The sequence below is a fragment of the Labrus mixtus genome, chromosome 15, assembly GCF_963584025.1.
Source record: "Labrus mixtus chromosome 15, fLabMix1.1, whole genome shotgun sequence".
NCBI classification, from domain to species: Eukaryota; Metazoa; Chordata; class Actinopteri; order Labriformes; family Labridae; genus Labrus; species Labrus mixtus.
Window position 1 is genome coordinate 10,980,295 of NC_083626.1, and position 10,000 is coordinate 10,990,294.

The 10,000-nt window shown below is 47.8% G+C and overlaps 1 protein-coding gene across 8 annotated transcripts in view; it reads left to right on the plus strand.

Annotated features, from left to right (window-relative positions):
- Positions 1-10,000, plus strand: part of myt1b (myelin transcription factor 1b) — an 82,629-nt gene that overhangs the window by 48,684 nt on the left and 23,945 nt on the right. For 7 of the 8 annotated variants that reach the window (XM_061056600.1, XM_061056603.1, XM_061056605.1 and 4 more), the window contains one exon: positions 5,226-5,332. In XM_061056600.1, coding sequence (XP_060912583.1) covers positions 5,226-5,332 — 107 coding nt within the window. Of the gene's footprint in view, positions 1-656; positions 976-5,225; positions 5,333-10,000 lie in introns of those variants that run through there. The other variant, XM_061056606.1, reaches the window with a different exon arrangement.

Sequence of the window (10,000 nt, forward strand, 5' to 3'; positions counted from 1 at the left end):
AAGAAGAAGGAGCAGCGCGTGAGCCACATTTGGGAGGACTCCAAGTTGACTCAGTGTTGAGCTGACACATGAAGACTGTCCTTAAACAGATCTGTGATCAGCTTCAGAGCTTCTTCTCTGCTGCTTTATTGCTCTGTGATCATTTAAATAGATAAAGCTCCAGCTGCCTGCTCTCTTATTCTCACTCTGCCTACAACTACTACATCACTTCCCAGTCCGAGGAAGAAAAATGTCCCCTGAATGAATTATTGGACGGTACCACTGTGCAGGATGTGTGTGTGTGTGTGTGGGGGGGGGGGGATTACTGTAACCTCTGTGATGCATCTCAAGAAGTTGTGTGTGTGTGTGTGTGTGTTGAGAGGAGGGGGTGTCAGACCGGTTTTGATGGTGGAGGTTTGAGGAGAGATGTTTGTTAAAGCGAGCTCGCTCCGCGCAGAGAGGAAGAAAAAACGTGTTTTTATTGGCTCAGATGATGTGTGTGTTTGAGAGCGAGAGAGGGGAGGGGGCGTGTGCGCCCATTGAGTCAGTGTGTGTAGTAAGGGGGGGACCTGAAGCCCTGCCCATCTGATGCTGGAGCTTTTACTACAGCTTCCGTGATGTCATGGCAAAGGGCGGAGGGAGGAGATGGGGGTGTGGAGAGGGGATGGAGGGGGGTACAATGGCTCATGAGGGAAAGGTAAGTCAATATTACGTTTTTTTTTTCTCGCTGACAAAGGCAAATGAAGCCATGTTTGTGCTTACAAACAAGTGAGATCTGAACGCGTCGATCCGGAGCGCTGAGAGGAGAGGCCGCCCCGAGGAGCGCGTTGCTTATCCATCACATCTGGACGTTTGGAGCGGGTTAGAGGAGATTTGTTTTAAAACCTTTGACTCGGGATATCTTTGGAGCAAACTCCTTGAAAACGAGCTGAAACTCCGCGAGCAGAGAGCGAGGACGCAGCGCCGGAGCCCCGCGGAGAGATTGTTGACTAAAAGGTAAAGACGAGAAATCAACGCGTTTCAAGCTTTTTAAAATTCATTTAGAATAATTCATGTGGAAATGGAATTTACATAACTTTGATTTGTATTCTCCTTCATGCTGTTTGATAAGCAGCACCGACTCATTCTGTGTCGGTTTGTTTTTTTTTTTTTCCTACATTTTTATTTTGGATGATTCCTCGAATATCAAACTTCCTCTCAGCTTCGATTTGTCCACTCTTTCGACCCTTTGAAGTGCAGATGTGTTCACTCCTTGTTTTAATCTTGTGACAGATGAGAGTGAGGTGGAGAGGTTGAGCTTCATCATTAATAATAAGGGGAATAAACCCAGTATGGCGCTTTTCTCTGAAGCTGCGTGTTTACGCACACTTCTCCTCGGTGTAAAACCAACGGACTATTTTCTCTCCCGGTGATGCTCTGTGAGTCACACCTGACTGTTCCGTGCACTCTGTCCTCTACTCTCACCTTCTGTATCTCCAGGAATAACGGAGCCCGGTGCTGTACCGCGAGAGCAGCACAGTGTGTGTTTGTGTTGTTTCAGTAAAGTCCGATTTCTATCTTTAGAGTTCAATGTGTTATTACGACGGCACAGTGTGTGTGTGTGTGTGTGTGTGTGTACGCACGGACAGATGGATGGACGGACGGATGGAGTGTGTGTGTGTGTGTGTGTGAGAGAGAGAGGGGGGAGGAGCGGGGGAGGGAGGGGTTGTCCATTTGATCCTCTGCAGTAGAAACAGAGATGCTCTCTTTAAATGTCAGCCGTCTCACAGCTGCAGAGGAAAAGTCTCCGACACAAACACCGAGCTGCGTGTTTCTGCGGGTTTGCCGGTGCTGTGCGGTGCTACTTACCCCCCACCCCTCCACGCCCCCCTCCCCGCCCCCCTCCCCTCCTCCTTCTGCTTTGCTTAGATGGCCACGTAATGTTGTGTGTGCGCCTCTCGCTCTGTCAGAGCACCTGCGTCCTAAGATGGAGGAAAGAGATGAGGATGGAGATAGTGTTATGTCACCGCAGCGCTGCGTGGCTGATCACAGAGGATTTATTAAAGTTCACATGATTCAGAGTGTGAGCCAAAGGAGGAGCAGCTGTTCTGATTCTCTGATTGAGAACACCTTCAGCTCGTCTCCTCACAGGAGTCAAAGTGTTTGGGATGGAGGATGAAAGGTGTTTTTTTTATTCTTGCTTTATTATCTAACGAGCTGACCACAGGTTTTAATGAAATGCACAGAATGAGCCTTTAATTAAGACAAGGTCAGTTTATTTATTCTTACAGCAACAAGGAGATCCAAAGTTCTTCACAGGACATGAACAGCTTCAGCACAAAGAGACAGAAAGCTGAACAGCGCTGAGACTTACTGAGTGTTTCTGAACTCTGAGATTTACTGTCATCACTTTTATTCTTTTATTTTTCTTCATCAGCTGATCGTCAGATGAATGTGTGAGGCGTTGGTCTTGTGTTTACTTTGGGAGGTGTAGCCTACTTTCAGGGATTATTACAGAATTAGGTTATCAGAGCGCTGTGCTGTCACTGAGGCTGCAGGGCGATCAAGAAGAGGCTTTAATGATAACAGGAAACCTGAGTTTATGAGCCATGAAGAAGAAGAGGAGGAGAGAGAGAGGAGAGAGAGAGAGGAGGAGGAGGAGAGAGAGAGGAGGAGAGAGAGAGAGGAGGAGGAGAGAGGAGAGAGAGAGGAGGAGAGAGAGGAGGAGAGAGGAGAGAGAGAGAGGAGGAGGAGAGAGAAGGAGATAGAGGAGGAGGAGAGAGAGAGGGAGTAGAGAGAGAGGAGGAGAGCAATAAACATGTTGCAGGAGCAGCTGGGGCCAAATTGCGCCCTTGTCATTCACAGCCTATCAGAAAGCTCCGCAGAACCAGCAAAGGTCAGGGCCGCCCGCCTTTCAACCAGAGGACGAGTTCTCCAGTGAAAGCAAATATTGAATTTCATGCGTTTAAAGAGAAATAAATAAAAAAGAGAAAGTTAATTAAAAAGTGTCCAAATATGCACGAGGCTGCAGAACAAAGAAAAAACCCTGACGTGGAGAAATGTGGAGAACATCACAACGTGCAGCCGGTGGGCGCCAAACACACGGCTCTGTTTCCACATGTGACTCAGGTCAGGAAGGTGGTTAACATGGCCCCGCCCCCTTTACCCCCATCAGACGGACAGGTAAGCAGCCTCCTCGCTGCACTTTGATCTGACCTGGAAACTCAGACGATGACTTCTCTGAAGCACAAATCCAATTTTCACATCTGTCACAGAATCCGCTCAGAGAGTCATATGAGCGACTTGTGATTCCTCCTGCCGGCTCGCTCTAATCACACTAAGTTGTCTGTAAATCCTCCTTAACAGGAGCAGCCCCCCCCCCCCCATATCTACACTAATACTGTTACAGACGCTCAGCCTGGTGTTTAATCTAACTTTGGATTTAGGCCTCTTGGCTCCATTGTCCCCGTACTGTAAGCTGTCCGACCATCATGCTGTTATTCAAACTGTGATCGCTCACGTTCCCCCCCCGTCTGATCGTTCTGATCGCAGACTTTATGAAGATCAAAGTTTCAGAAACAAGTTTCAATTCAAAAAGTGGACGAATATTTGATATCTGAATGTTTTATTTCAAAGGGGAACAAAGAGTTTATCTGCATCCTGATAGTTAAACACTCTTTTTTTAATCCTTTCATTTTGTATTCAGCCCCCCCTCACTAACCACACCTCCCCACTGAACAGCTGATTGTCTCGTACAGACAGACACAGACAGACAGACACAGACAGACAGACAGACACACAGACAGACAGACACACAGACAGACAGACATACACACAGACAGACACAGACAGACAGACACACAGACAGACAAACACACAGACAGTCACACAGACAGACACACAGACACACAGACAGACAGACAGGCAGATAGACAGGCGAAGATGTGGATCAACAGCACTGCTGCTGTCATCACTTTTTCTCTGAGGGGGGAGAGAAAGTTGATAAACAAGCATTTTGCAGAGTGCTGGCCGAGGCGAGGTTCTCTCTCTCTCTCTCTCTCTCTCCCCCTCTCTCCCCCCCTCTCTCTCTCTCCCCCCCTCTCTCTCTTACCCTTTTGTTGTCTCTGTGTTTGCTCTCTGGTTGGCGTTGCTCTGAGCGTGCACTCTGTGTGCTCTGCAGGTTCACGTACAGGACAGCATTTGCACAGAAAATAACGCGCTGTACCTTTAAGAGCAGCAAGGAGACCAGATGAAAAGATGGAGAGAAAAGACGGAGGCCACAGATTCCTCCTCAAGTTCAGGAGCAAAGTTTAAATTCTGATGCTGCAAGCTACAACGTTTCTGTAGTCTTTAATGTCAAACTCAAACTCATTTCAATATCTTCTGATGATCCTCCACAATGTTGCAGCTTTAATTTGCATGCTGACCCGAAGCTCGCTCAGTTTCAGAGTTTTTATCTCTGAGGACCGACCGACTGACCGCTGCTCCCCGCAGAGGAAGAGTTACTGTAAACTCAAGGGCACTTCCTCTTTCACAACAATCAGCTGCACACATACACACACACACACTCCGAGGGTACATGTGTTCATATCTATCTGAAAGAGAGTCAGATTTCAGTGTAGCAGCGTAGAGAGACTCACTCCTGCTTCAGAAACAGCTCGAGTGGTTTGAAGCTTCACTCGATGTAAAGTTCTCCCACCACGCCTGCTGGAGCGTCTTTGTTTCCTGTAAAGTCAGGAGAAGTGAAGCCAGTTTATTTTATATGAAGTGAAGAGCTATTACCTTGATGAAAAACAGCAGAGGGGGGGGTGGGCGGCGCTGATTTATGTATGATTCATTATTTACTGACCATTCTTCACCCCCCGCCCCCTCGCCACGCCCAGCCCCCTCCACTTATACATGCACCCTGAAAGGCTCGATAAAAATGCGCAAATTTGATTGATTCTAATAGCAGAGTGACAGGGACCCCAGCTGGGGCACTTAACCATGCCTGTGTGTGTGTGTGTGTGTGTGTGTGTGTGTGTGTGTGTGTCCTTTACTTAATAAAGGAGTGTGTGCAGCATGCTCGAGTGCCCCGACCTTCCCTCAGAGTGGAGCCCCCACCCTTTCCAAACGCTGCCCATCCTCTGGTGCTGATGCTGTTGATTTCTATGACAACTCTCTATTTTTTCTTTTCCCCAAATACTCCTCCCCCTTCTCCTCCTCCCTCCCCTACTCTCGCCCCCCCCCCCCCCCCCCCCCCCCTTTTCCTCCCTTCCTGTTTGTAGAAAATGAGTTTCGGGGCGAGCTGGTGAACCAGCGGTGGACACGAGGCGAGAGGACCAGCAGCCGCTGTCAGGCCTCCCAGAGACTGCAGAGCCGTCGACCAATCATGGTGAGTGACAGCTTCATGAAGCTCCGCCCCTTCCCCCATCCCCTCAACAACCCTTCTAACCGGATTCTGCTTCCTGGGCATTTCCCCAATCCCTAACTCAGCGGGGAGAGTGAAGAGGGAGGAGACACAGTGTGTGTGTGTGTGTGTGTGTGTGTGTGTGTGTGTGTGCGTGCGTGCGTGCGTGCGTGCTTGCGTGCGTGCGTGTGTGTGTTGGGGAAAAGAAGGGGGGTGAAAACATGAATCAAGCAGCACATCAAATGTCCGACTCGGCCCTGCCCATCCTGGGTTTAGTTAAGCTCAGCACGCTCGGCTCAGCGCTTCCTGCTGCTGACTTCACTCCACTCGATTCTTTTTGTGTAGAAACAGAATAAAAAAGAAACTCAAAGGACGTCCTTGAGCTGCTCATACGTTTTCTGTCCGTGATATTCTTCCTTATCAGCTGAGCAGAGAAACACTCACCCTGCCTCTCCTCTCCTCTCCGCTCTGTCCCGTCTTTTTCTTCTTCTTTACTTTCAAACTTTGGATGATTTGAGGGTTATTTCTGCTTCTTCCTCTCCTGTGTCACTGCTCAACAAAGAGACGGAGTGATAGCAGGAGAGAGGAGTGGGGGTGGTTTTCCCCCGGGCACGCTAAAAGTAGTTTTACTTCCCCCTGATGGCTCGGGTTCATCTGAAGAGATGACTTTTATTGATTTGGTTTGATTTCTGCTGCTGCGGGGGAGAGGAGGGAGAGGTTTCAAACACTACATCACCACTCCACCCCCCATCTGTCTGATACCTGCAAAAACAACTTCCTGTTTATTTGAAATGATTTGTAATGAAACAGAAACATCTGTTTACACCAAGAAGCAACCATGTTAAAATGTCCAACTTTACAGCTGCAGTTCCTCCAGTGTCCACTAGAGTCTGTCTCCTGCAGTGAGTCAGTCCCCATAGAGCTCCATGTTAAAATAAACATGTTTACATCCTGGTACAAAAACAGTTTGGGTCTCTGGAGCTCATTTCTCTCTTTAGCTGTTCGGGCTGAATGTTTATACAACTCTTATTCTACATTATTAAGGCTTAACGGGATGTAGAATTAAGGGGCGTGGCCTCTTTGAGTGACAGGTGGGAGCTGCTAGCAGTCTGTTAGGTGTCACCTCAGCTAATTCAGTCCCTGACCTTTGACCCCTGGGCCGTGTTTGTGCTGTTCGAGTCTTTTGGAGATTTGTTCATGTAAATATCAGACTAATAATCTGTCTCTCTCTGTGAGCTTTATTGGACTAACAGACCGTCCAACAAGTCTGAGCTCCACAACCAGTCACATTAGAACTTTATTTATTTACATGTTAGCAACAATTAGCAGCTATCAGAGTCTGTGAGAAACAAACCTGAACTGTTAGCTAGTTATTTGATTTATTTGTGGGCAGAAGATGGGGGGCTGGCGGTATGAGAATCACATCTTGTCTGAGCGTTTTCAGCTCCACAGGATCTCACTCTGTGGTTAACGAGCTCATTAGCAGATAATTAATTAACCACACATACCGACTGTTAAGCTATGATAACTTAGCGTTTGTTAACCCCTCACTCCTCTCTGGCTCCTCCCTCTCCTCTAAATATGGTCAACAAACCAATAAGTGGACACGTCCTAACACGGTCAGCACACATCCTGCATGCACACACACGATCTGACTTTATGCATAAAGAACTGTCTCCCCTCCCCCACCACCTCCTCCCTCCCCTCCCCCTGCCCCGCCTGCTGTGAATTATTAAAGTGAAACTGTGGACGGTCTCACCGTGCACTGATCCAACATGGAGGCTGCATGGCGTGGTCGGCCTGTTGAGGGAACTCTGCAGCGCCTCTAATTGGCCGCTGCAGGTAGTTTTTTGGAGAAGTCAGCGCTGGTCGTCGGTTTCCCATCTCCCTCCCCCCACCTTTACCTCCTCCTCCCCTCCTCCCCTCTTGTAAACCTGAGAATGAATAAAAGAGTCATTTATGTGCACCGGGGGACGAAGGGTGACCTTCTCTCTGAAGTCATCGCCCCCAGGAAGACATTTACATAGAGCTGTCAGAATGCAGAGCAGCGCACCCCCCCTGCACACAAAGAGCGACATAATTGATAATGTAGGACGCAGCCTGTAGGGACGAGCCGCGTCTTCATCCTCCTCCTCCTTTTTCTTCTTCTTCTGCTGCTGCTTCGTCACATTTCACACCAGTTAAACCTCCACGCTCGGCGGACACACCCCCCCCTCTCCTTTCACTCTGCTGCTCTACAGAGATGTTTCTAGTAACCCACACCCCCCTTCAAAATAAAACACATCCACGAAGAGAACCTGCCCTCCTTCAAAATAAAACATGTCCAGGAAGAGAACCTGCCCCCTTCAAAATAAAATACATCCAGGTAGAGAACCTGTCCCCTTCAAAATAAAACACGTCCAGGTAGAGAACCTGTCCCCTTCAAAATAAAACACATCCAGGTAGAGCACCTGTACCCTTCAAAATAAAACACATCCAGGTAGAGAACCTGCCCTCCTTCAAAATAAAACATGTCCAGGAAGAGAACCTGCCCCCTTCAAATTAAAACACATCCAGGAAGAGAACCTGTCCCCTTCAAAATAAAACACGTCCAGGTAGAGAACCTGCCCCCTTCAAAATAAAACACGTCCAGGTAGAGAACCTGTCCCCTTCAAAATAAAACACGTCCAGGTAGAGAACCTGTCCCCTTCAAAATAAAACACATCCAGGTAGAGAACCTGCCCTCTTCAAAATAAAACACATCCAGGTGGAGAACCCGTCTTTGAGAGAGAGGATAGAAAGCAGGTGAATGGCGGTCGGCTGCATCTGGATCCTGACTTTGTTTTCATACAGATTTAATGAGCTGGAATTGAGAAAAAGGACGGAAAGAAAGGAGAACTCAGATGTGCTTACCTATTTAAATGTGCGTAACTATGGTTACGCAAACATGAAAGCAATAGGGGCCCTTTTCAGTCCAGGTTTGATTCATCAGATGACTGTCAGTGTAAGGATGAAAACGAGAGAGAGTAATATATACAGTCGTCTTTTCATGCAGGAGAAAAGACACACACACACACACACACACGCACATAAACACACGTTCACACACACACACACACACACACAAACACACACACACACAAACACACACATAAACAGACACACACACACACACACACACACACACACACAAACACACACACACATAAACAGACACACACACACACACACACACATAAACAGACACACACACACACACACACACACACACACACACACGCACATAAACACACGTTCACACACACACACACACACACACACACACACACACATAAACAGACACACACACACACACACACAAACAGACACACACACACACACACACACAAACACACACATAAACAGACACACACACACACACACACACACACACACACACACACATAAACAGACACACACACACACACACACACACACACACACACAAACAGACACACACACACACACACATAAACACATACGTTCTCACACACACACACACACACACACACTCTGGCTGTGTTTAAAGCTGCTCTTACCGAGGCCGTGAAAAAGAGTGAAAGATGAAACCTTTAGATTCAAACCTGAGATGTCAGGAGGTCAACACACAGAGCTAACATGTGACAGCGGGTTGAATCTTTCATAGTCATGAACTCATCACATTTAAAGATATATCATAAAGAACAGCTTCATAAACATAAATACATACATTTAAAGATATATCATAAAGAACAGCTTCATACACATAAATACATACATTTCAAGATATATCATAAAGAACAGCTTCATACACATAAATATCAAAAGCCTTTCTGGCTTTTAAGAGTAACGATGTGCACGCTGTACTTTATTACAGTTCTGATACTCTGCCTGCGCTCTGATCAAACGTGAGGAAGCAGACTTTGAACTGAACAAAGAGGAGCACACACACACACACACACACACACACACACAGAAAACTCTTGACTGAACACTCGACGGCTGCTCCTTCAGCCGACACAACGCGGCTGCTTGTTGCTCAACTTCCACACTCACAGCGCTTCATCAACACACACACACACACACACACACACACACACACACACACACACACACTCCTGCTGGAACACGAGCGTGCACACACATATACACACACACACACACACAGACACACACACACACACACACACACACACACACACACACACACACACACACACACACACACACACACACACACACACACACACACAGAGAAACAGGCGGACACACTCCGGATGGGAGGAGCTTTTTCCTGCACCTGTACCTCCGGTCAAACCCTCCACACTCTAATGAATGAATGAAAAAAAAGACCTTAACAACAACAAAAACAACAGCGTGCTTCATCCTCCTCTCATCCCGCGCTCATCCTCTCGCCCCTCTCTCTCTCTCCTCCTTTCATTCGAGTCTATTAGCAGGAAAGAGGGACTGCCAGAGACACAGTCCCACTGAGCCGCTGCCAACTTCACTACAGAGACGCAACAAAGCTGCTAAGTGCCGGGGCAAGGAGGGGAGGGGGGGATGGGGGGGTGGGGGGGGGGGGGGGAGGGGAGAGTGAGGCAGAGAGAGAGGCATAAAGGGGGAGACCTGTGATGTAAAAAAGCAGAGTCCAGTAAT